This window comes from Gopherus flavomarginatus, chromosome 5, assembly GCF_025201925.1.
Source record: "Gopherus flavomarginatus isolate rGopFla2 chromosome 5, rGopFla2.mat.asm, whole genome shotgun sequence".
In the NCBI taxonomy this organism is placed as follows: domain Eukaryota; kingdom Metazoa; phylum Chordata; order Testudines; family Testudinidae; genus Gopherus; species Gopherus flavomarginatus.
Window position 1 is genome coordinate 85,344,711 of NC_066621.1, and position 27,216 is coordinate 85,371,926.

At 50.1% G+C, this 27,216-nt stretch overlaps 1 protein-coding gene across 1 annotated transcript; it reads right to left on the minus strand.

The window, feature by feature from the left end:
• Positions 1-1,526: 1,526 nt before the first annotated feature.
• On the minus strand, positions 1,527-18,050 carry CHST1 (carbohydrate sulfotransferase 1). The gene is made up of 2 exons (XM_050955425.1): positions 17,626-18,050; positions 1,527-3,475 (listed from the first exon to the last, which is right to left on the minus strand). Exon 2 carries the CDS (start codon positions 3,429-3,431, stop codon positions 2,172-2,174), a length of 1,260 nt encoding a protein of 419 aa, XP_050811382.1. The 5' UTR covers positions 3,432-3,475; positions 17,626-18,050; the 3' UTR covers positions 1,527-2,171.
• Positions 18,051-27,216: the final 9,166 nt, after the last annotated feature.

Genomic DNA, 27,216 nt, shown 5'->3' on the forward strand with positions numbered 1-27,216 from the left:
TGTTGCAGGTCTCTCTCCCATCCCCTCTCACTGAGTCAAGGCTGCCAGTCCCGCTCCCTGCAGCCAGTTCAGATGATTTATAAGGTGCCACTTCTCTCCCTGCAAACCCTGAGGAGAGGCCACCAAACTCATTTTTCTGCTGACCTTTTACAGCCATTCCTAGTTAAAATGACTTTTCATCTTCCAAGTTGGGGCAGTTTGCAAAATGCGGCCAGCGAGATGAGCTCAGGCAGCTGCAGCAGATGTTCCTGCCCTTCTAAAGGCCCGTAAAAAAGAGTTTAATAGAGAATTCGTGCAGCCTCCCACCCCCTTCCCACTCCTCCTTCCTTCCTTGGCTTTTAGGTGAGCAGAAAGCAGGCAGCTCTTGCTGGAGGGCTTTTTCTGTCTTTGTGCACAGCAACTGCAGTTTCCCAGCTCAGCTCCACTGCCTGCTAAGAACTCAGTCACAAATCAAGTAGAAAGTGCCCCTTAGGATGACACACACACACACCCCCCAAGAGAACCCCTGAGCCAGGTGCTCCATTGTCCAGTGGAGCTCTCCTATAGGTAAGTCCCCATGCCTGCTCCAAGGACAAGAGATGGAGTGCTCCAGTGGATAAGGGGACGGACTTGGGATCCAGGAGATCTGGCTTCTTGCTCTTCTGCTCACTGGTTGTGTGACGTTGGGTGAGACACTTCACTTTTCTGTACCTCTGTTTCCCTTCCACCCTTAAGCTGTCTTCTTTATTTAGACTGCAGGCGCTCCAGGGCCGCAGCTGTCTCTTGCCATGTGTTTGCACAGGCTGTAGCACAATGAGGCCCTGATCTAGTTGGGACACCCAGGGCTACGGTGACACAAATAAATCATACGGATGAAAAATGTCCATTTTTCCTTCAATTTACAAACTGATCTTCAGCATTTTACCTGGACCTCCAGGGCAGGGCACTCTACTAACACCTAATATTCTGCAGCAAAGAAGTCAGACGCTGGATTTTGGCTATGTTATTTTTAATGCCTTGGCCAGAGGCCATGCTGATTGGATCAGTACCTGGGCACATGATTTCTCTCGGTGCAATACCCAGGCTGCTGGGCACGCTACATGCACCCCCTGTCAGTGCTCCTGCCAAAAGGCCCCCTCTAAGCAGGCCTCAGGCCAGAAGACGCTTTCAAATTATTATTATTTTACTGAACAAGCTGCATTTTTACACACTTCAGATACAAGTATGCACACACCTGAGTGAGAAAGAGTGATTTGCAGCCAGCGGCAAATTCTGAAACCCCATTCCTTCCCCCAGCAACGAATGAATCTCCAGGGTCAGCCCAGCCCACTCTTGGCTTGCATCTCTGTCCCCTGTCTCCCTCACCTTCATTGCCTTGTGCGATTCCTATACTCTGAAGGGGACAGCTACATCCCACCCCACAGGGTGGGTCAGTCCTATTGATGCCGGGGGGGGGTCATATCATATTTATGCCCTAGCTGCATTTACTGAACTCTTCCAGTTGAATTGCACCCCCCAGGAACAGTCAGTTTCATTGCACTCTTTTATTTACAGAAAACACAGAGATAAAGCATTAATTTTGTTTGTTTGTTTTTAGCAAACCGCCCAATCAACTAATTTTTTTTTTTGGCACAAAGGAATGTCACAGGTGTTACCAAACAATCATGGATCAGCAACCGACTAACTGCCCAGTCCAATAACATGACTTAAACAAACAGACATATCGAAACAAGATTGAAAAACGAGGAGGTTATTCCACATTCAGCTAACAGCATAACCTGCTCAGAACCAGGAGGCAAGGGGAATTACTGTCAAGGGGACACCACCATTCATAAATTATATATATATTTATCTCTTACATTGTAAAAGTAAACAGTGCAAAAGTACAGTACCCCAGGTACCCTTCGGTTTGGAAAACTTGAAGGTTGTTTTATACATTGTGTGTGTGTTTTGTAAACATTGTTACCCAGCCACAGTTCTAGCTCTTGCTCTGAGACACCCAATGCCCTTGCGTCCAAAGCGCACCGTGAGAGGGAGCAGCCTCCTTGCCTTAATGCCATTGAGATTCCCATTCAAGATTTAGTGCAAATTTTGGAGAGAGGGAGAGAGAGAGAGAGAGGGGGACTAAAATAAAATCAAATAAGGCAACAGTTAGAAACAGTCCGTATCAAAAAGAGGGCGTAATGCCTGGGTTACGAGAAGGGCAAAAAGTTCCTTTCTTCCACCAGGCTGATGGAAAGGTTCTTCAGCTCTTCCTCTGAGCCCGCCATTTTGTAGCCGAGCTGCACCAGCACCTGCTGGCAGGCGTTCTGAGTAAACTCCACAATCTCGTAGGAGAGGCGGAACCGCCATTTCTCTGCCGTCGCCGCCGAGTTCCGGACGGTCCCATACTTGTGTTTGGCTGAGGTCCTGTCCCCTCTTGTGTTGTTTTGTATCCATCGCTCGACATTGCTGTCCATGGGAATACCCAGGAAACCATAAATCTCCTCAGTCTTTTTCATGGGATTTCTGGCCAGGTCTTCGTACCTTACCAGCATGTATTTGCCCTTAAGCCAAGGTGGTCGGTTTAGTCCAGTGGATACAGAGTTCAAGAAGTCCTCGCAGACTGTGGTGAGCTGGGTCACATCCAGGTTATAGGGCTTCCTGCCAGTACCATCCCAGATCCTCCAAAGCCTGTAGGTGTCTCGGAAGGTCTCGCTCCTGGAAGCCAAGATACCTCTGGGGTCCCTCACCAGCTGTATAACCTTCAGGTTTAGTCTGGGATCCTCCACTAAGGCTCTGAGGTCACTGACCTCTGGCACCCGCACTGTTTTGATGGCCACATGCCCATGCTCTTTGCATGACTCAGTGGCCAATGTCAGGTTCAAGGTGCCACACTTTTTCACACAGTCCCCTTCCTCCAGGTGGATGTCAATTGGCCCCAGTGATTCACAAACCGGTGGTGAGCATAGGGCCTTGCTGGCCCCCCTGCGGAAGAGCCGGTCCGTCGTATGGTTCACCGGCTGGGGTTTGATGTAGTTCTCGAGAAAGTAGAGGTCGCAGTCATAAAGGCTCCTCAGCAAGTCTCTGCTGGCGCCTAGCATGACCCTCCTGTCAGTGGTGCTCTTGCTCTGGGTCAGCTTCGGGATCAAGGTGTACTGGACATGGTAGAGGGGCTCAAATAAATAGAAGACATCAAAGTGCTGGTTAAACAACTGTCCAACAAAAGAGGAGCCGCTCCTGGTGGTGGCCAGGATCAGGACGTGCGTCTTTCTGGAGAGGTTATAGGCAAAGGTTGGGCTCTCATCACATAGTCTGTCAGCCGACTCATTCTCCTGGCTCAGGCTGCAGTTCATGGGATTGGGGACAGGGCAGCTGTGGAAGGACTTGGCTGTGAAGGTTCGGATCGCCGTGTACTGGATCGCGATGGATGCCAAGGCTAGTAGGAGGACAGCCTTCCAGGAACATTGCATGGCTGGTCACCTTCATGGAGCTTCTTTACAGGTTGTCTTAGTATCTGCAACACAAAGAGAGGTCACAAGTTGAATATTGCTCAGGACCCCGGGTATTCCCTGCGCTGAATGGAGCTCAGACTGTGAAATGACAAATGAGGCCAGTAAGCACTGTAGCAAGGTGGATATCAGCCATAACTGTATGGGTCAGGGAATCACTCCCATGCTACGCACCTCCCCATCCTATCCCAGCAAGATGAATGAACATTTAGGCACACCCTGTTAGCCTCAGAAGCCATATCCACAGAGAACTTCAACCCAGGAAATAGGGTCCTTCTTGCATGAAAGGCATGTAGAAAATGTATGGCTCTCAGCTCCCCCTGTGCCAAGCTCCTGAGACTGTGGGGAAGGAGGTGAGCAATGGCCCCAGCTACACTATGGACATATCTTCATGTACAGTCAGTCCAGGGGAATTCATGGCAGCTGCGCAAACTCATGGAATCCAATAAACATAGGCTGTGTGCTGTGCCATATATGTAAGTCAGCTGTCACCCCATCAGTCAGAGTTGCTAGCAGCCAGCCCTGGTAGGAGTGCAAGAACAGGGCAAGGGGCCTAGAGACGGGGTGAGTCCATCTTTCTGCCAGCTGGCAGTGCAGTAGAGTGACCAGTGTGTGCCAGCAAGTGCCTGCTCAGAGTGAGGCAAGTGGCAGCACATTCACTTCTCTCGCCTAGAGCTGCAAAAGTCCCCCCTGGCCAGGGTAGCTTGGTAAACCTGAGTCATGGTGCAGAGTCCAGATTCAAGGGATTTCAGCAAGCTGGATGGGCCTGACACAGCATTGTGGGCTTCCAGATCCAACATGCTTTTCTAACTGCCAACCCTGCAAACCCAGCCTGGGATCTGACAATCAAGTGAGATTCTTGTCTTCTTGCACCTGTGATAACGGTTCTGCCCTCAGTTGCTGCTGTGCAATCCCATCACCTTCAGATCCTGTTCTCAGCTGGAGTCCCCATGAGCTGAGGCCAATCTTGTGCCTAGATACTATGGTATTGGGCATATTAGAAACAACACTCACACAGCACATGTTCTCTTCCTGTCTGGGCTATCAACAAAGACAGCACCACAGACTGAATGCAAGGCACTTTGCTGACACATGGCAGAGCTCCTGGAGCTGGGCATGTTCCTTTCACTGCTAGTGGGAGGTAGAGTCCAGAATGAGCAGTTCCCTAGAAACAGCTAGAAAAATGGATTGTGGCTGATGTGGGTGCAGGGCTTGAGGGCAGCCATGAGGTCACATGCTCCAGTACAGATGCGACAACAGGGGATATTTGCCAGGAGTGGAAGATGATTGACTGAGGCAGTGGAGGGAGGTGGTTTTCCTGCTTCTGCACGCTACAGCAAATAAAACTGCTGAAAGATGATTTATGCTGGAGACCACTGATCTTCCCATATTGTTCCCTCAACACCGCTGCTTCCAAACCTGTGAGCATTCAAAGCAAGAAACATGGAGACTCAGCAATTAGTGCTAAAGCCCTCAGCACCTTAGTGAGGCTTTCCCTGGATGCACGCTCACAACAACAACTTTCAGCAAGAGCTCTCACTCCTTTGCTACCTGCAGCGCTGGGCCTGGGCCTCTTGGTGGAAGCAGAGCTCGGCAGGAGCCCAGCCTGGTGCTGATGAGGGGAAGCAGCAATGTTTGAGCGCGTGCGAAAGCAGGAGACATTCAGTGTCTGGGGTGGTGACAACTGTTCATAGAATCAAACTATTGAAAAACAGACAACATGAGAACCAACCTCCCACCATCCCTGCTGCCTCTTGCATTCAAATGGAGGGGGGCCCCAGTCCCACCCTACGTCATCCTGCTGTCACAGCCATCTACCCGGCAGCTTATTAATTCATTCTGCTTTATACTTCTTTTGCAGTGATTTCCTCCTTGTTGGCATTGGGGGCAATGACTAGACACTCCTCCATATTGCAATGATAATAGCAAGCTCCTACACCTGTAGATCTCAAAGACCTTTACAAGATGGTCAGTATAGTTATTTTACAGATGGGGAAACTGAGGCACAGGGCAGCAAAGTGATTTGTCCAAGGTCACTCAATAGGCCAGTGGCAGAGTCAGAAATAGAACACACATCTCCTGAGTCCCAATCTAATGCACTATCCCTAAGGGCATACAGTCTCCCTTACAACAGCTGATGATGACGATGATGACGACAGTACCTCCTCCTAAGTTGTCTGGTGTTTTCAGCAGCTTGTGGCAGACTTTATAAGACACGAACAGGGCAAGGGACTGATCCTTCCCAGGAGAGTCTCAAAGGGAAACCTAGAAAGTCTGGCAAAAGGGGGTCAGTGGCAGAACCCCATGGAACCCAGTATTGAAGGTGGGACAGGGTGTGCAAATGGCAGAGGCAGTGAGGATGTGACACAGAGGCAAGAGTAGGCGAAAGGGGAGCACCATGAGCAAAGGATGGAGAGGCTGGAGAGTAGGAAGCGTTTCCTGCGGGTGAGAGTGTGAGGCTGCAGCCCAGCCCCCTGGAACAGACAGGGCGGAACCCTGTGACTGTGACCCATGTGGCCTGTTAGGCCCCCAAGCATTAGAAACAGGCTTTAAAAATATTTAAAATAATCTTTGAATATTTAATATTTTAAAGTCCTGTTTAATGAGCTGGATAATGTAGGCCCCTCCCTCTCTGTACCCCAGGGTGTCGGTGCTGGTTTGTTGTCTGAACTCACCAGCATCCGCTTGCTCCAGGGCAGCCCAGCATGCAGCTGCTGCTCACCCATAACGGGACCCTGAGCTCAGCAAGGGGAGAGCATGTACAGGGCTGGAGCAGAAGGGGAGGGGGGGTCAGCCCTGGCCAGCAGCTGCCCTGCTCTCCTACATATTATTGTCTCTCATAGCCTTGGCTGCAGCCTGCCGCAAAGGGTTGGCCCAGCACGTGGCTTTCCTGCTGCCCGCAGGATACTCTGCTCATCTGCTCACTGGCAGAGCAGGTAAATTGGAGACAGCTGTGATGCAATTGATCCTATTCTTCTCTCTCGTGAGTAGCTGTGAACCAGGCTCAGGGCACCTGCTCTCAGTGTATGGATGGGAGGGGGCATGTGTCCGTGCACATGTGTTGCATTGCAATGATGGGTATCTCTCTGTACACTGGCGTTTATATCCATACACACACAAGGGTGTGTGCGCACACAACTAAGGGGTGACACAACCAGATTCTCCTCCATCACTTTGTGGGGGCCTATCCTACCCTCCCCTATCCCAGACTGCTCCCCAGGAGAGTTTGAAATCAAACTCAAATGACTAATGCTAACTGCAGTGACCAAGCCAGTCCACCCTGGAGGGTAGCAATGTGGTTTAGACGCTTCCCAGCCTCACCCTTCCCTCTACGAGCTTCCCCTGGAGACTCTTTTTTCCCTCCTGATTTAGTGCCTTACACATACATCTCACAGAATGTGCCTCTGTGTAGCTCCGTGCATTTGTAGCTGCAGCGCTGGGTGCATGTCTCCATCTGTGAATAAGGCTCTGCATGTGTCAGTGCACGTGTCTCTGTATGACTATCTGTGTGCCTTTAGCCATGACACACTCGGTTATGTATGTATGTATGTAGGCCCCCATATGTGCTTGTGTGAGTTGCACATTAACAATTAAATTTTGCAGTGATGGGTGCTATAGAAGAACCATAGGCAGATGGGTCTTTGCATGTATGGGTATCCATGTCTCTGTGAGAGTATGGTGCATGCACCTGCATGTTGCTGCCTGTGTATCCATGTGTCTGCATATGCATCAGTGAGATGCCACAGGATTTGAGGTTCTAATCAAAGTGCTGACCAATAACTTCAGACAAAACCAATTTAATGGACCTAGGTATTTTCAAATCACCTGGTGATATTAGTAGGTCCCTCTGAGACTCTCCCCTTAGCCAATTCCTCCTCTTCTTTCCTCTCTTTTCTACACACAGACTCACTCGCTGATCCAGAGTAACAGCTCTGAGATTTCCCTGAATTAATCCATTGTTCCTGTACACCCAGCAGAGCAGGGAGGCCTGTTTCTCTTTCTCTCTCACACACACACAATCTTCCTTGCCCGTCGCTCCCCCCCAGCATTCTGGCCACTAAAACCCAACACCCAACCCGGCTCCTCTAGGGCAAATGAAAGAAGCAGCTAAGGGACAACACTAGGTGGGGATTTCTGAGTTCTATCAGGGAGCTGAACTGGCCAGGCCGGCTTTAGTATGCAGGACCTGTTCAACCACAAAGCGTCTGTGGCTTTAGCATATTGAAATTCCTGACAGGCCTGGAAAAGCACAAAGTTCCTGGTGATTTTCCCCCTGAGAGGTTTCTGCTGTTGGCGGCATGTGGCACACCCATCACCCTGACGTGCCCAACTCTAAGGAGAGGCTGCGAGCGTCATTCACTCCAAAACACAATGGGGGTGGGGGAATGCTTTGCTAAGCATGGAGCCTAGCTTAAACCCCCAGTGTTTTTACTCTTGATTTTATTTAGCGACTGAGCCCAGCTCTCATAATCGTACATGAGGCTCGGGCATGTTTTTCTGGGGGCGGGATGACTTGGAGCATTGGGAATGGGGCAAGGAGCTTTTCACCACCATGTCAAATCCATCCCAACATAGGTGCTGGAACAATTTTTAAAGTGAGTGTGCTGAAAGCTATTACCATGTATTTGGTTGTTAGTACTACTTCAAGCCAGGGGTTCAAGCCAACCCCTAGTTCCAGCATCTGTGCATCCCAGGCTGACCGTGACCACAAGTTCTTCCTCTTTGATGGCTGTTTGGTGGCTCCTAGAAGAGAGGAACTGGTGGCTTTCAGTTCAATCCCCATTGGACAGGTGTCCATGATCCAAACCTGCACCATTACTAAATTGTGCTCTTCCTGACAGCCTGAGCAGAGGGTCCAAGGACTCTAAGGCAGGGCTGAGCCACATTGATGGGGCAGAGGGAAGTGTGCCCTGCCTTTGTCCATATTGAACCTGTTCTGGGGCTAAACAAGGAGGATCAGGTCTGGACCTAGCGCTTTTCGCCAGCGTTCACACTTTGTTTTAGTACGGTTTTCTGGGTTGCTGCCTGCCAGTGCCATGCTGTGTCTTGGGGGCAGGGAGATGCAAGATGTATCCATTGGTGATCCTACTATAACCTAGCCTTGGCATATCAGTACCTACTTAGCATAGGGAGGGTGCCCCAGAGGGACCCAGGCACTAGTGTATCCATACAGAAAATCTCACAGCTTCTCTAGTGTCCTGTCGAACCCTCACCCCCACCTCCCGAGAATTCTTTTGGGCCCACCTATGTCTTACCACCTCTTGCTTCCTCCAACGCCTCCCATCACAGCCTTCACCTCTGCATGTTCTTCCTGTGCTTCCCCAGCCACATGCCCATCGCACCGTTCCAGTTACTAAGGCTCATTGTTCACAATTAGGAGAGATGAAGGGCAAGACCCTGGTTTACTCTCTGCTCCTGGCTCACACATACACGGCTCTCAGGCGCAGCAGCATCTTTGCCAAATAGCAATACTTAGCTTCAGTTTTCTATGTGCAATATCCAAGCGGAGAACTCTCCATTCCCCTCTGGTGGCCACCAGTTCCACTGCGGCCCCCTAAAAGGCTCTGAACTTTCTTTCCTTTCTCCTGGACTATATTGGGGCAGGTGTGGTGTATAAGTGTGGAAAGTGAGGGATATACCATGCCGACCACAGCCACACAGAGTGAAGCCAGGTGCTGAGTAAGCTTCCGGAGTCTAGGTTCTGCCACTAAATCTGAATACTGACCTACAACCCATTCAGTTGTTCCATTCTCGGGTTCCCCAGACACACACAGCTCTGCTGATGCCCCACCTCACTCCTGACCTGCAGCACCCTTTGCTATTTCAGCTATGCCAGGTTGCACTGGGGAGAGAGGGAGAGTTTTGTATGGACACACATGTGAGACCAAAAGCAAATCTGAAGCCAAACCTAGGCAGCACTCTAGGGGTGAGTGACCTGCCTGAATTGTGCCCTCTCTCTGCCCCCTTCATAGGACTCAGCACCCGCTGGTCCGGCAGGTTGGTGCCCCTTCTCCTGCTGCAAATGGAGAGTTGCTGTGGTGAGGCGTCCAGGATGCCTGATTTGCATTTTGAAAGTAAGGGTATGGCTACACTCGAAACTTCAAAGCGCTGCTGCGGCGTGAGTGTGGTCGCAGCACAAGCGCTGGGAGAGAGCTCTCCCAGCGCTGCACGTACTCCACCTCCTCATGGGGATTAGCTTGCAGTGCTGGGAGCCGCACTGCCAGCGCTGCGGCACTGTTTACACTGGCGCTTTACAGGACTGTATCTTGCAGCGCTCGGGGGGGGGGGGTTCACACCCCTGAGAAAGTTGCAGCGCTGTAAAACGCCAGTGTAGCCATGGCCTAAGTATGAAGTGTCTTCCCTCCCTTTGCCCAGGGCCAGGCCCTCATGCCCCACAGCAGTGCTTGTGTCACAGCTACTTCAGCAAGAGAGCTGACATCAGCATCAACAACCCTATTGCATGCTATTGTGGGGGGGGTCACTGTCAAATCTAGAACGAGCAACTCTCCATTGAGACCAGCTCAGCCAGGGAGAGGCGACTCCCAGCAGGGACCAGCACAGCACAACGCCTACCAGAGCATCCCAAGTGGAAGGCAACTCCAAGCCAGTTCAGTGCAGCTCCTACTAGCTGTAGAAAAGAAACCCCTCTGGTCTCACTGAAACTGGCATCCTCTTAAGCAGAGATGCTTTCATCATCTAAGGACTTATCTGGGCATCCCAGCCCCCCCTCCTCCCCTCCCCAGCAGGGTGAGTGTGGGGAGGGTCCACCTCCCAGTCCTGTTTGGATTGGGTTTAGTCTAATCCCAGGAAGGAGACAGGTGAGTCTGTGCTGCAGCCCCTCCAGGGAAGATGTGGGATGGGAAGCAGTGAATGAGGAAAGGCAGGCAGGCTGCCCCCAGAAAAACCAGGGGACACTCCACTCTCCAAGTGGCTTGGCAGAGCTGTGATTGAGACGGCTCCTGGCCTCATGGCACTGCTGTTCCAGACAGTGCTAACCCACCAGCACTGGGGAGCTGCTGGCAAGGGTGGGCATCATCTTCCATCCAGGCTTTTCCTGGCTTCCGCTTGCCAAACAGAGCCTACAGCCAGGCTGCTGTAACAAACACCACCAGAGGGGGAGACAGACACAGTCCAGCTCACTACACCTAACACACAGCACACCGCTGCAGGCACACATGCACGCGGTAGGGCTCGAATTTTCAGAAGGGCTCAGCCCCCACCTGTGCAGCCAGAGTTTCAAAACTGCCCAGCTGCCATTTAAGCACTATAATCGGAAGAGGTTGGCACATTGCACACTAAGTTCGTTTGGAAGTCTGCCCACTGGTCTCACAGAGGCAGCAGCTGGGTGCTGAGCACTTACAAGAACCTGGCCCATATTTAGGTGCCTAAATGGGAGCTGAGTTCTTTGGAAAATCCAGCTCCACTGGTGGGTGCCCAGAGCTTGGAAATCTAGCCCTACGCGCTTTTGAAAACATGGCCCCACAGGTGCTGCTACACTAGATTTATTGGTCTAGAATTTCCTGCTCCCCCCCCAAAAAATGGCGCTTCAAAGGCAGACATGGGACTGGTGGGTGCCAGAATTGTACCTACTGTGTCCTGTGGATCTGCTCCAAGCAGAGTTAGATGATGTGGTGGTAGAAATGCCAGCGCCCTGTGTAACTTAATGCTGCCACTGGTGAAGCTAAACTACTAGTAGCAGCAGTGGGAAATATAGCCATTGCCAGGGGCAAAGCCTTTCCCAGTCCTGGGGCCCATGGTGTAACCTCGCCAGGGTTCTCTAGTTCTGGAAGGTGCAGCTTCCCAGGACCTCCCTCCCTGCACACTCATACACAGCCCCCTCCCCTCCCAGCAGGCTACTGTCCCCACCCTTCCTGGCTTTACACACCCTATCTCAAAGCCACCCTCCTTCCAGCTGAGGGAGATGGGGCTGTTTGGAACTGTTCAGTGCTGGAGCTATAGACCCAGGGTTTCCCCTGGGTGGGTGGAGCTCAAGGCTTTATTTCTACCCAGATGGGGAAAGTGATAATGGGGTGGGGGAGTACAGAGAGCTGTCCCCACCATCTGAGCCTGCATGCTCCCATTGTCCTCTTTATATAAGTTGTTTTTACACCTGACAGTGCCATGCATGGGCTGCATTGCCCCAGTACACCAGCTACAAGCAGGGAGGAGCGACCTTTCGTGTGCTGGGAGCGCCCAGCATGGGAACCTGAACTCTGCCCTTCCTTGGCCTTTGTTCATGGCCCTCATCTGCCAGTGAGGAGGGAAGCTCCAGCCCACATGGGAATTTCACCCCTGCCTGTGGGAAACCCCTTCTGATTGGCCCCCTGCCCCATTGACCCACCTCCTGGGGAAGAGCATCCTATCACTGCAGCTGCAGGAAGCAGGCAGAACTCACTGCTTCCTCCCCACCCCCAAGGGCCCACACTGGTCTCACTGGAGAGGAGGAGGGAGAAGAAAGATCCTAGGAGCTCAGGGAGGCTCTGCTCCCTGATCCTCTGCCTCACCGCCATACCCAGCCTGGAAGTGGGAGAAAGACCTAGCTGCAGCCCACCTCCATCATGCCTGGGAGAGAGAATGAAGAAGCCCACAAGCTGCAGGAGGAGTAGAGGTGAGGCTGGGGTTGCAGACTTGAGCTTGGGGTTGGGGAGACAACCAGAATTGACATCTGGGCAGAACTGATGCAGGGACTGAGGATTGATTCAGAGGCTGGATAGACAGAATAAATTGTTGGGAAGAGGACAGGCAGATGTGGGGGTGAGAAATCACCTTGTCCAGTAAATTTGGGATAGTGGGCATTGCTAATTGTGAACTCAAAAATAAAATGACAGGCCAAAAACAAGACTTTTTTTAAATCCTCATTTTGGGGCCAATCTCATTATTTTGTGGGCCTGATTTTGAACCTTTGGGGTTAGCATTCCTTCTCCCTTGACCTCTAAACACTGTCTGTGATCACTTCAGGCCCATGCTGTCCCCAGGATGCCATGCAATGACCCGTGGAACAGCGCCAATTGTAGCAGGATGTTCCCAGCCATTCTTGGCACTGGGATATGGAGAGTGTCAATTGTAAAAGCAAAATTCCAGAGGGGCTGCTTCACTCTCCCTTCCCCACCCCAGATTCCCACTGCCCCATAGGAAGGGGGTTAAAGGCAGTGAAACACCCATGAAAGGAGGCAGAGGTGGGTGCAAACTCCTGCATCCACCTCTCCTGGCTGGCACAGCTACCCTGCTGACAGTGCAGGCAGAAAGCCAGCCTGACAATCCAGGAGCTTTAGAGATCAGAGCAGTGAATTAACCTGAAGGGTATAAGTGAATTACCCTCAAACAGAGCAACAAGTGTGGCTGGACACCACAAAGCCCCTGGGAGGGAGTCCCTGAGCTAGGGATTCTCTTAACAAGTTTGATGCTACTCACTGCTTTTATAGCTCCATACTGGAAGTGCACAGCTGTATGCTCTGATCATGGCTGATCTCACAAACTAAGCAGGTTGCATCTGGCCAGTAGAAAATGCAAGCTGCTGCAGTGATTGGTGTAGGGGGTATTCTGCTCTCTGAAGCTGCTGGGCCCAATGTTCCAGCCTGGTGCTAAGAGGTGCTGTGCATCTGGAGGTGCTGTGAAATCTCTTGTGGTCATTCAAGAGCTCATGTCACTTCTCTGAAGCTGGGGTATGTCTCCCACGCATCACCCTATGTCCTGATCAAATCCCAATGCAGGTTAGTCCATTCTGCTGCCTTAAATTCCCTCTGTAGCTTTGACTGAATACAGGAATCTTCCCCTCGCCCCACCCTAAAAGGTTGTGTAATATTGTCGTGCAGCTGCCTTACTTGTTGCTCCTCCCAAAAAGTGGCTGCACCAAGCGCAAGTGAAGTAATTCGTAGGGTCTGTAAAGTACTTTTGGGTTCCTCTGGAGTGGCATATGCATTAAAATGGAAGGTGTTAATAATAATAATTAATTATGTATTATCCTTGCTGTTGGGGAGCTTACTGAAGCTCCTGAGGGTTATGTTTTGTGGTTGCTCAGTCCTCATTTGGTGTGTCGATGAGGCTGCTCGCCTCTCTCTCCCTCACTATTTCATGCTCTCAGTTTTGCTAGCCGGATTTGGGTGCCCCAGCCTCTTTCAGCAGCTCCCGCCTTCCCATCTATGCAATCTCTGTGAAGTGAAGGGCTGTATTGAGGCTCAGCTCACTGGTGAAAATAGGGCTAGCGGGGAAAGGAGACGAGGGGGGAAGGAGAAGATTCAGACAGTCAGCAGGGCGGAGAGGGACCGTGCGGTTAGGGCAAAGGGTTGGAAGCCAGAGGTACCTGAAGACAGTGGAGGTGCCGCATCACACCATGTGCAGCCCTACTGAGAGACAAAGTGAAAGCCAGCCACCTTGCTGACAGCCTGTTGCTGTGGCTGAGGGAAGCAGGAGCCCTTCACTCCTATCCAGTAGAGCCCTGCATCTCTCCCACCACAGTGAGTCTGTATAGGGGCTGACCCCTCTCTGCAGGTGTGCAATGTTGCCTCCAAACATTGTGTCTACCCCCAAAACTGATTACAATGAACAAGTCTGTTTCCATGGAAACCATGCAGTGACTCAGGACTTTGGGACCAGCTCGGAACAGGATTGTGAATATCGAATGCTCAGGGAGATTTAGGGTCCTGAAGTCTGAGAACGAAAGGAACAGCAGCAGATGGACTGCAGAGCTGACGCCCCCCTGGCAGGCAGTTACGTACACACACTTCCACAGATACACAGGGCGGTGCACAAGCACAACCACATCAAATCCACTCCACGAGTCTACAGCCTCGAGCCAAACCCCTTCCACTGACACTGGCGTTACTGCAGCAGTTGGGAGTCATTACTGAAGTAGGCTACTCTGGGGGCACACACTCAAAAAAACAGACCTACCCCAAGGCCTAGCCACACTTGTGCACAGGTACCACACCCACCCATATCAACCATTATGCACTTGCTGCAGTTCCCTTTACCTTTTACACAATCTTAGCCCAGCTGCCCTACCCCTGACCCTGCAGCTAAGAATAATTCAGTAGCACTGTCTCACCATAGCACCTTCCATCCCTGGAGCCCAACATGCTCTCCGGGCAGGGTGAATTGTTACCATCCCTATTTTGCAGAGAAGGAAGCAGAGACATGGAGAGACCAGCAGTGCCTCTTCATGGCGCTGGCCGGTGAACAGGCCAGCCAGACTCTCACTTTGCAGGGCTGGTTCTGTAGGAGCTCACAGCTCAGCCACAGCAGTGAAGTTGCAGGATTGCAAAACAAAGACCAGTAGGGACCAGCAGGCTCTGGCTCCTCTGCTTCTTGACACTCCGTGATTGAGGAATGACTTTGTTTCTTAAAATAAACTGTTGAGGCCATTCAGGCAGGGGAGACAGGGTCTTGATGGGGTTTAATGCCGAGCATTAGGCTCAGCTATAGTGACTTAGTCAGGTTTGAGTCTCTGGAAATCTGTAGGGCCATTGGGGTGAGATACGGCCACCGGGGACGGCTCTGATGGAGCTGTTAGTATCTCCCTCTACAAGCTGTGCCACACGCTGCTCTGCAGGAGCAAAGGGGCTCAACCTGGGAAAGCTAGTCTTAAAATAACAGGAAGGAGCCATTTCCTACCCACTCTTTACTAATGGCAGACACTCACCTTTAGGCACTGCAGGAGACCCAGGCATGTGTAGTATCTGTCCCGGCACCTAGGCACAGCAAGGCCAGTTAAGATGGAAGTGGGGAGGGGTCCAGTATTGCCATGGAATAGTCTCACCTCTTCTTTAGTCCCGTAGGAATACAACTTCTCTACAAATCCCAGCAGGGTCCTTTTCCTGAAGAGCTAAGGTGAGCACTTCAAATGGGACCTTAAAAGCTGAGGACCTGTCTGTTCTGCATGAAAGATCCCATGGTACCTTTCCTAAGGGTAGGGTGTCCCTGCTGTAAACCTTTCTTACTCTTATGTGGTGTGTTGTTCATCCACCAAGCTGCCTCCTCCACCCAAGAGGTGGCTGTGGGATCCTTTAGGATGAAAGGCACCATCAGAATGTGCAGTAGGACAATGTGCCTCTCTCCCCCCCCGAAATCCTCCATAGTGATATCTGATTGTGATTTTTTTTTATTTTTTTAAGAGCCTTATTTTTGCTGGCACAGGCATTTTGAGCTAATTAATTGTTGGCAGCAAACTCCAGCCCCAACCAACCCAAATGTTTTCCTATCACAGCAATCAACCTGTATCTAGATATCCCTCTGCACCGCATCTGCTTTTCAGTCTGTAACTGTCTGGCTATGCATGGTAGAGCATCTCCTGGTTTCCATCTTCCTCTGAACTCTCTTCCAGCTCATTCTGTCAATTCATACCAGGAGCTTCTGTGGCTACTTGAAAGCTCATTAGAACCTCCTTACAGCAGCTCCCTCTTTCTATATGTCTGTCCCATGACCAGCTTGGTCATAGGGACATCATTTTATGATATTTCAATGAGTGGTGCTTTTATCCCAGCAGTTCTCATCTCCTCTCTGGGCTCCCCATGAAGTAAGAAAGCATTATTATCCCCATTTTACAGATGGGAAACTGAGGCATAGAGAAGCTAAGTGACTTGCCCAAGTTTACACAGGTAGTTCATGACATAGCAGGGACTAGAACCTGGATCTCCACTGAGCCATCCCTCCTCCCCCTGCTTCCCCTTTTCATTAAATATCCGGTTCCTTCAAAAGCCCAACCCCTGAACTATTCAGAGTTCCTGTATGGAATCTCCATTATCAAAAGTCCCTCCATTTACACTAGGCTGGGTATTGGTGAGCGCTCAACCCCCTTGCCCCTCACCTGTTTCAGGTAGTTCAGACCAGCATGGGACTAAAGGATGCGCCAGCATCAGTTATATAAGCAACTGATTGTTTCCAGCCTCTAAAAAGTCCTTCCAAGAGCTACAGATACCCAGGCAAACCAGACAACATTGCACAAAGGGACAGGGAGTCTGGCCTCCATGTGGAATTAGGGAAATTATTCCAAGCAATTGATCATTTATAAAGAAAAGGAAGTTTTCACCAAGGCTCATTTCTACTGCCAGGTTTTGATCAAGAGATTGCTAAAGCCCACTTGTAATTGCTTCCCCTTTTGCCCCAGAGGGAGCTCCTAAGGGTTCATATCCCAGGACTGGCACCATTGTGGATTTGTGAATAGAGGAAATCCAAATCTGGCAGGAGAAGGGCCATTCTGGTCTGTGCAGAGAGAACAAAGGTCTGAAAAATAGGAGTGGCTGGAGAAATGACTCCACCTAGGCACACCAGGTGATTTTTTTCATTCCCCTGGAAAATTGTGGCAGGTAACGCTAAGGAAAAGGTTACAAGGGCAGTAGAGTAGGTAAGTAGCAGACACCCCATCACCTCCGGGGCAGGTAGGAAGAAGAAGTAGCCAACAGGACATTCCCATGGAGCCCTGCCCTGTGCTTGATATGGCTGGGGAATAGGAAATCTTCCTACCCTGCCCACCCCATGCCTTTACTCTTGGGAAGAAATGGCACAGCTGAAGTGCCCACTATTTTTGCATGAGGAAAGATCCGCTCCATGGGAGTCTGAAGCCTTCTGCCCGCTGTGTCCTCAGTGCAGCCTCCCAGCTCAGCACAAGGCTGGAACTTACTACATTTTTGGTACAGCTGCTAGCGTTATTAAGGGTAATAAGTAAAGTGCCCTAAGCACCCGGCTCTGAGCCGCCTCATTGCCCTGAATGGGAATCCTCCACCATATGCTGATGCCACCCTCTTAAATTGGTCTCATCCTCATTCCTCCTCTCCCCTCAGTGGGAATCGCCTCCCCATCACTTTGCTAAGGGATTTCTTCCCCTGAAATACCTGGCCAAGGCCTGTGAAGGCTACTGGCTGGGTGGACACCCTGATCTGAGCCAGCAAAGCAAATCCCATATTCCAGTGCAGTTTCCCTCCTACAAAAATGGGGATCAGCCCGTGCCCGCACCGTGCGCCCCTCCCAGAATGGGGGCTCAGTCCTGGCCCCCGTGCATTGTCCCCCTAAATCGGAGTCGCCCCCACCCACCGTTGCCGGCTCTCCTGGGAGGAGCAGCCGGTGAGCTCTTCCCAGCTGCCCGGGAAGGAGGGGGTCCCAGATCCGTGCCCAGCCCGCCCCTGCAGGAGCCTGGGCGGCCGGGTTCGCCCCATCCACCTACCTGGGGATGAAGTGCGGAGCCGCTCCGGGCGCAGCTCATTGAGCCGGGGCGGCTGCTGGCCCCGTCCTCTAGCCGCAGTTCAGGCTCCCTCCGTCCCGGCGAGCAGCGGCGGCAGCATCCTTCCTGGCCGGCTGAGCCCTCACTGGCCCCTCTGCTTCCAGGGGGTAGCTCGGCCCCGGGAGTCCCCGCTGCCCTGCCCCTTCCTGCTGCAGCCAAGGGGACCAGCTTCTACAGAGCTGGGCACAAGTTGCCCCCCCTTCCCTGGGGGGGACCAGCCTCCCCCAGTCACTGAGAGAACGAGCCAGGCACCTGGGGGGCGCTTCAGCAGGCGCTGCAATGGGGACTCATGCCTGTAACAAGCAAGGTAAGTCCTTCTGCTGCCTGTGCGGAGACCCCAGGGAAAGCAGCAAACAAGGCATGGGGCAGGTGCCAGTGTCCACGCCTCTCCAGCTCAGCTCCCCCCTCCGCCCCCCTTGCAGCCCCGGAGTCCCTCTTCCAGCACGCACAGTCCAGGATTTGAGAGCAGAGCCTCTCTTTCTTTTCCTCCTTGCACAGCTTTTCGCAGGCTGGCAGCTGCTCTGGGCTTGAGCTACAACTGCACAACAAGCAGCCTGCTCAGTAGAGCCAAATATGCAGCCAGCCCCCCTTTCTCGCTCTGTCATCATCCCCACCCCTCGCTAGGGTTAGTGCACAGCCCATGCTCTGCACTGCCTCAGTAGGTGAAACAGCCGCGTTCCCAATCTCTAGTTTGGTTTCCTTCTACTTTCAATGGAGATTGGCAGCAGGAGAGCCAGTCAATTCTGCCTAGGGTAAGTAAGTGGCACTAGACCTCAGCATTAGCTGCTTTGTTCTGCCCAACCAGCAAAGAACTTTTATGCTTCCAGATAAGTCTTCTCTCCATCTTAAAGGGGCCAACCCCCTAAAGATCTTCATGCTCCCTTTATATAAAAATCCCTTATTGCTGTTTCTGGACAGTAGCGAACTAAATGAGGAAAGCCCCTCCTAGGTGGGGGGATGGAAGAACAATAACCTGGTGTATAGGCAGCCAACAAGACAGACTGAGCTGTGAATTAGTGATGTGAATGAACATCCATTAGGGGTTAAACTGAGACTCACTCAGGTCTCCAACTGTGAACTGACAGAGCATCATTTCACCACTCCACTTGCTTGCCTCAGGCCAGATTGCTGGCTTCTGAATCGCTGATGAGGCCTGGTTTTAATTTTTTTAAAAATTTATTTTGTAACAATTACCTGTGTTAGGAATGCCTCGGGTTCTCTGACTCCTGGGATCTTAGTAGCTCTGCTGCAGCTAGGGATCAGTAGTCTGAGAAGAGACTTATAGTATCATTCAAAATGAAAGAATAATTAAAAATCAGAAAGAAAGCTGCCATCATGACAGTCTAGGCGGCCCTGGGTGAGGGTCAGGAAATGCAGCTCCCATTTGAATGCAGGGGGAAATAGGGACTTTCAAAGCAGTTCTAAGTCCCATTTTGCTTTCTTGACAGTATTTTTTGGTTTATTTCAAAGTGTCCCGACTACATTACCTCAAATAGGTTAGAAGTTTCCTTCCAACAACACTGAATGTTTCCTTTTTGCCATGCATTGCTGAGCTGCAGTTTCTGTGCCCTAACCTACATCGTTAGACGAGGCCTAATTTTAAATGGCAACTTCCAGTGGGACACTGTTTCTCATTCTGGAGACCGTACGGTGCACATTCCTTTTTTATGTATCCCATCTTATTTAGTATTTGTTTATAACATCTCGGACCGTCCATTAAAGAATCACAGCAGTTTTCCTTTAACTCTAATTTTAGAAATACTTAACTCCTAATGACACTCAGGTTTGCTGGAAGCTGTCTCTCCAGCTCAGGGATTGCTTAATTTCCGCCTCAAACTCTAGAATTCACAAAATGTAACTAAGGATTCATGGTATTTGAATGTTAATAAGAAGCTCAGAAATGCCCCGTTCCCTTTAGCAGCCAGCAGAGTGGTAACCAGGTTAGGAGGAACAGCGGATTCTAAGTCCATTCTCAGGAATCGTATCAATAAAAAGAAACATTTCTGGAAGTGCAGGAATCCTAATATTCCAGAGGTGCAATGTGGAATTCAAAGTTACCAGGCTCTTAATTCAAGTCCCATGAACCATAATTTGGGAATATCAGAATCTTCACCTGTATCTTTGGCATTTTGGGATCTAATCTCCAACTTCGGGAATATCTGGGTCTTAAAGCTGATCTCTAAAGTTCTCTAACCTTTTGTTCCTATTTTTTGAAATATCACATCAATACTAATCCTGTTAATCTAACTGGAGAAAACTTTGGAAGGGGACCGTCCTCATTCTTGCAGTGGCTGGACATCCAATGGCCACTTCATAGGGTTTGTTTGTTTATTGTGCAATTATTGCTTTTTAATATCACACCTCTGTCCATAGCAGCAGCATCTAGTGCCATTCGTGCCATTTATTACCTCATCCACTGTTAGACTGATGGCCTCTTGTTTGATTTTTAAGGTCTCCCCAACTCCTTGTCTTATCTGTCTGGGTCTCAGCGAGGACATTTACAAGATAACACCAGTAGTGGTGTTCAAAACTCCTGTCTTGCCTGAACTTCACCCCAGCTCCTAGAAACACCAGTACTTCTGGCTACTTCTGGAAACAAGAAAACAATATTGGCACAATAGCCCTTGGCACGTCATTGTCTCAGATAAAAATACTCCAACTGGGATAGGGGGAGGTCTGCATGCTCTCCTAGGATTCCCACAGTGCTATCAAGCACTGACTCAGGACCCAGTGACTAAAGCTTTCCCTTTTGACATACACGCTATGCAGACACCTGAGCAAGAGACAATGCCAGCCCTAGCTGGGAAACCTAAGTGAGCCAGTGCAGTTACCTGATACATGCACTGTGCTGTGGAAAGACACAAATCTCTCCATAGTTAAAGCTGAAACAAATCTGCTGCTGTAAGGCCGATTTTGACCTACTACCTCTTCTGAACCAAAATGAAATCAAGCCACTTGACACTACACAAGTTCATTCCTATGACAGGGCAGAACTTTTCTGAAGGTATGAGGCAAATTGGTATTTGGGAAAGTGAGGGTTTGAAACTGAGATGATCTTCTTTCTTTTACCTGTTTCTATTTTCTTAAGCTAATTTAAACTCAGTTATTTGGCCCAGAAGCTCCACATTTGGTTAGTCAGTTGGCCTCAGCAAGGACTGGTGGCTTTTGCTAGTTTGGGAGAGTTTTGTGGAGCAATGTTATTAAGGGCGTTGCTGTGTGATGAACCCTGCTAGGTTTATGAACACCACAGAATATTTTTTCTGAATGTCACATACCACTCCCCACCCTGCAATGAAGCAGGCAGCCACCATGGCCATGTCTGCATAGGTATTTGGGGTATGTTTAATCTCCATTGTTCCCTCTCACTTAACATGCCCTGTATCTGAACACAACAGTGCCTTAGTGGTGTTGAGGTCGTGCTATATGTTGTGTCAGGTGCACCAGGGCTGAGGTTCACTTGTACCAGCTCAATTGTGCTGAGGCCCATGTGCATGGAGGTTACAGCAAACAATGTGACCTAGTCCTTCACAGACTCTCACAGTACTTTCACACTGCAAAAATGCCCTCTGTGTAGATATCCTTAACCTCCTCTGCCCAGGGATCAATCCAGCCAGACAACTATATACATGCTCCCGGCACAACCATATGGGCCCCAGCTGTGAGCTGCTTCCACAACAACAATCTTCTTTCGATGGCTGCTCAGTAAACCTGTTCCTGACCCATCTAAGTCACTTTTGATCCATCTCTACCACATATAGCACAACTCTATTGTACAAACCTATAGCTGCTATGGTATAGATCAGTACCACATGGATCTGTGCAGACCAGCTGCATTTCACAGATCTACAACAGATGTCTATATTAGTGGTATATTAAAGATATATGTTCTAGATCTACAGTGTCTGATGGAGAGGAGCTATGAGCAGACATCCAGATGGCCTGTGGCCACATCAGATCTCCAATTGCCTTTTGGGCCAACACATTGGAAGTGCAGGAACCAAAAGATCTATGGCAGGATTTCAAGACATCTTGCCAAGCTCGGCATTAACTAGACCACGAACCAGTGCCAGAAGGCAGCCACTGACAATAATAGAAGTCTGGGAGGGCACCCATATGTTATCCATTCTTTCAAGGAATAGAGGCAATACCCTAAATAGAGACTGCCGAAGTATGAGAGCAAAAGATTTAATGGACATCTTCACAGCAATCTGCATCAGTATGGGTAGGCAGGACAGTAACAGTGAGCCTGGTGAATCCCAGACCACCCTGCCAAGCCTAGATGAGTCCTAGCCTTCTGAAACCCTGGAAGCTGAAGAACTTGAGTCTCCGGACCTGTTGAGAGGTCTCTAATCTCTGGGAGGTGTAAAGAGCTAAGATAACCTCTCCATGAAGCTGCTAGCCTCTCTTGGTGGAAAGGGGTGGAATACAGCATTGGAATATGAAAGTGTAAATAGAAGTATCCATTTTTCCCTTTCCTATGTAGAAAATATCTTGGATTATATTTCCATGGCTACAAATAGGACACTTGGGCTTTTCCTTTTACTTCCAATGCTTGTTCCAGCCTCCTTCAAAAAGAGCCAGGCAACCACTGGCCAGGTTTGTCAATCTTCAGTCTGGGAGAAAAAGACAAATAAAGGAGGACGTGCTTCTGGGCCTTCAGAGGGACATTAGCCAGAAGTATGACCATTGCCATCAGCTGGAGTTGAAAACAATGAGGCTGCAGGCTGAACCCCAACAGGAAAACAAGGAGGCCATGGCCAAATGCACTCAGCATGACGGGAACATGCTAAAGAAGACAGGGAACTCCAGAGACAAATAGCTGATCTTCAAAATCTTCAAGCACTGCTCTCTCTGCTATACGTGGTCTACCTTAATCTGTTGCCTATCCAGAACACTACCACGTGCTCCAGAATATGCAGCTCTCTAGTGGTTGAGGTGGACACCTCAGCAATAGCAACCTGTCTCAACCTTACCTTTTGCACTCTACTCAATGCACAGAAGAGGTGAAGAGAACAAAGATGCACTTCTGCTACCTTCGGGGTCTTGCATGTCCCAGAATTCTGAACTTGCTGCATGTATTTTAGGGCAAGCACAGGCTATTTATACTAAGTTGTAGCATGATGTAGTTTATTTAAAAGGTTATAAGAGTTAATATTTCACTTGTCATTTAGAATTTACACAAAGTTGATACTGAGCTGTTATGTTATAAAGTCATATGGGCCTGCTGTTTCTTACACAGTTTTACTGGTTTACTCCAGGAATTGCATACCTGCACTTGTTTGTTAAAGCGTATATTGCTCTCATGCCTCAGCAGCTGGTCTCTGTGCAATATAGTTGTGTTTTGCACTCATAAAAAGTGTTTGCTTCAACTAATGCTGTCAAGATCCCAAGCAAGAGCGGGGTAAGTAATCAGTTAGTGTGTAATAAGACAATGAAGCAATGCACTTTCAAAATCCAAAATACCAACCAGTAGTCTCTAGCTGTGAGCAGGTTCCCTGGCACCCAACTTCTTTTGGCTAACTGGTTCCTGATCTCTCCTCTTGGCTGGATTCCTGTGACAGAGTGCAGGGAGCAAACACCTATTGAGCTCCTGGTAAGTGGGCGGGCACAAGCCTGCCCACATCTGAAGGCCCCTCCCCCAACTACTGAACCTGGGGCTCAAGTAATTATGAGGGACAAGCAGTGAGAAAACAGGGACAGGATGAGGTTTACAGGTTCAAAATTGGAGATCCAGAAGGGGACGTCAAGCAGAGAACAGCACCCACTGCTCCTCGAAGGTGTTTAGGGAGCCAGCGGAGGTGGCCCAGATACGTGAACTCAGGGAGGAGCAGAAATAGGCCCCGCAGTCACAGAGCACTTCCCCATCCAGCATCCTCCTCCTGGTGCAATGGATGGGCAGAGAGTGAATAGGTGAGCCTGCACCCTGATCAATTAGGGTATGCCTACACCTGTGTCTGGCCCATGCCAGTTGACTCAGGCTTGTGGGGCTTGGGGTAAGGGGCTCTTCAATTGTGGCATAGATGTTTGGGCTTGGGCTGCAGCCAGAGCTCTAGGGCCCTCCCACCTCACAGGGTCCTAGGATCCTGGCTCCAACCCACATCCAAATGTCTACATGACAATTAAACAGTTCCTTAGCCTGTTTCCCATGAGCCTGAGTCAGCTGGTATAGGCCAGTATGGGTTTTTAATTGCAATGTAGACATACCCTTAGAGGCCAATTAGTTCCCCCAGGGAAGGCTGATTAAGGTAATTAGATAATCACACTGGGGGATAAGGAGCCAATTAGTCCATCAGCCCAAATCTGAAAAAGAGGCACAGGAAGGAAGTGCCAAGGAAAGAGAAAAGAACAGAGCTAATGGAGCCCAGCCAGACAGAGGAGGGAAAGAAGACCTCTGTTCCCCTCAGGTTCTGATGAGAGGGCCAAAAGCACAGAAGTAAATACACTGTTGCATGGGGCCTGTAGCTGTACTGTGAATGCACAGCTAGGGCAGTCTGTGCAGTTTCAGCAGGGCAAGAAGACCAGAGCAGAGCTGAGCCCTGTTACACATGGGGGGCTAGGCCAGGGGTCTGATTTCCCCCATTGGTGGTGACGGAGGGCTAGATGGGGGCAGCTGGTGTGAAGATTTGGCACGTGGGCAATAGAGCAGACTCTACAGTTGGTGGAGCAACAAAAAGAGATGCAGAAGACCATGCATCTGTTCTATGAATCCTATTGGCTGAAAAGACAGCCCCTTCTCACTTGACAGGCTGAGCAACTGAAGAACCTGCAAGAGTTCATAAAGGAACAGGCACAGATGCAGCAGCAACTGGTATAAGGTCGGGTGAGGCCCGCAGTGGGATATAGGAATAGGACACATGGATTAGACTGTGTAAGATGGTCCCAGAAGATGATCCTGCTGTGTCTTCACTAACTTTTTAGAGGGTAACAGTGGTAGCCAGATGAGAGAAGGGATCATGTGCCTCCGAGTGGCATCCTATTTGACAAGGAAAACCCAGGTGGCCTATATGGCCCTGAGTGAAGAACAGGCCCAGGACTACGAGGGAGAAAGACAGCCATTCTGGACCGGGTTGGCCTTTCAGTTGAAAAATACAGACAGAAATTTCAGGCTGCTAGATGGATCAGGGGATGTGACCCAGCGCATTCAGGCAAAAATTCAGATTGGCCACTCACTGGCCAAAGCCAGACACCTGAAGTGCAGGGAAATAATAGATATGATAATATTGGAGCAATTTCTCAAGAAGCTCCCAAACGCGCACACATTTGGGTCCAGAGGCACCAGCCAATGACCCTAGGGGAAGTAGTAAAGCTTGCAGGAGAGTTTGTGGACACAGACTTTCCCAGGTGATAATTCTGGCTGTTTCAGGGAACAGACTCAGAGAAGAAAGGGGGCAATTTCGCCACACCAGAGACCATTGAAAAGGAAAAGGAGGAGACAAAGGACCTCCTTCAGAGAACCGGGGAGTGGTTTTCTACGAGTATGGGCAGTTGAAACATGTAAAGCAGGACTGCCCGGTTATAGAAAGTGAGTTCCCAGAATATCGTAGATGGACTAAAACTATTGGAGACGGGAAGAAAATGAAAATGCCTCCTATCCCTGTAAAACTGGAGAGAAGGTAACAGATGGGACTGGTGGATGCTCCCTCAGGATGCTCACTGGTCCAGAGAGATTTGGTGAAGCCCCATTAGATGCTGCCGGGTGGGAGCTTAAAACTAGAATGTATCCATGGCAAGAGGAGTCTCTGCCCAATGACAGAAATACCCCTAGAAGTGAAGGGGATGTGGAAGTGGGGTGCTAGATATACTGCCTCCATCCAGTTGTTAGAGATAGACTGGAGCCCCTTCAAAAAATGGGGCTTGACATAGAAAAATCAGAGAGAACCCTAGACAAAAGGACACAAGCCAGGAGGGAAATGGGACCTCACTAGGGAAACGAAGGGAGGGGAAAAAACAGCCTAGAACAAGACATAGGGGGAAATGGTGTCCCTACCTTGCTGGAGAAAATCAGACAGTTCCAAGGAACCTCGCCATCAGAACAGCAGGAGGAGGAATCCTGGGACCAATTAGTGGGGTTGGGGGAAACCAGAGTCCCTAGTGGAGAAGAAAAAGAAGGAATAGCAACAGGCCCTGCCCAAAACTGAAAAAGGAAAGGGAAAAGAGAGCAAGGAGACAGGCTGCCCATAGTGTGAGGGCCTATGGACAGAAACCGACTTATGGGGACAACTCCCAAATGTGAGTTACTTCTGTGGGTGGAATGGGGACAACCAGCCTGGGGGCAAGCATGAGCTGGAGTCCAATGCCGCCTCTAAAGAAGGGAGGGTGCAGAGGAAGAGAAACCTGGCCAGTAGACTAAGGTGGGCAGGTCTGTGACTGAGTGCAGGGAGTGAACAGGTGAGCCTGCACTCTGATCACTTAGATGCCAATTTGTTCCCCAGGGAAGGCTGATTGAGGTAATTAGATAATCAGGCTGGCAGACTGGATGGGATAAAGAGCCAGTTAGTCCATCAGCCCAAATCTGATAAAGAGGCACAGACAGGGAGTACCAAGGTTGAGGGAGAAAGAGGGAGTGGAAGGAGGGAATAAAATAGGGCTAGCTGAGCTCAGCTACATAGAGACCTCAGAGAAAGGGGACCTCCGCTCCCCTCAGATACTGATGAGGGCCACAAGCAGAGAAGATATTGTAAGTAGACTGTTGCACAGGGACAGTCGTGATATTGGTGGAAGGAACTCAAAAATAAATGGCACTGTAAATGCACAACTAGTGGAGCGTGTTGCTTCTGTGGGGCAAGAAGACAGGAGCAAAAGTGTGCCCTGCTACAGACACAGTTCCTCATGGAGCAGAGGATATGCCACTAGGAACAGCTTTTCCTGCACTCCATGCAAATGTGCTATGACTCATCCCATCTGACTGCAGCAAGGCAGTGGTGGCCGTTCCAGCATTACCACCAAAGAGCCTGGAAGGTCAGAGAATGGTTGCATTAGCGGTCACAAATGGGCCATGTGCCATGGTAGGCAATCTCATCATACAATCCCTCCATAAACTTTCCCATAATTCCTCCAAGATCCTGGAAACCGCCTAACAATTTGATTTTTCCCAGTGCAGGATCCAGTTGTGAACAGCTGCCTTGGCAGCCAACTTGTTTCGGCTACTGGTTCCTGACTTCGTCTTCTGGCATGGATTCCTCATGGAGTAGAGAGCATCCCATCAGGAACAGCTTTGCCTGGGATCCATGAGAATGTGCTACAAGTTATCCAAGCTTTCTGCAGAGATGCACTCGTGGCTGTTCGAGCATTACCAGCAAAAAGCCTGGGAGCAGGATTTGTAGCAGGAAGGTAGGACCTACAAGTATGATTTCAGAGAGAGGTTGCATTACCTCCTGGTGGATGAAGGTCCCACTGTTAACAGCAGTTCAGGACTAGGGCCTCAAGCCCGGAGAGATGGGCCTGCATTGTTCTCTAAACTTGGGATGATCAGTAGTAGGATGGAAGAATATGAAGGCTGCTCGTTTGGATTTTGAAAGCACAGTGGGTCACTTG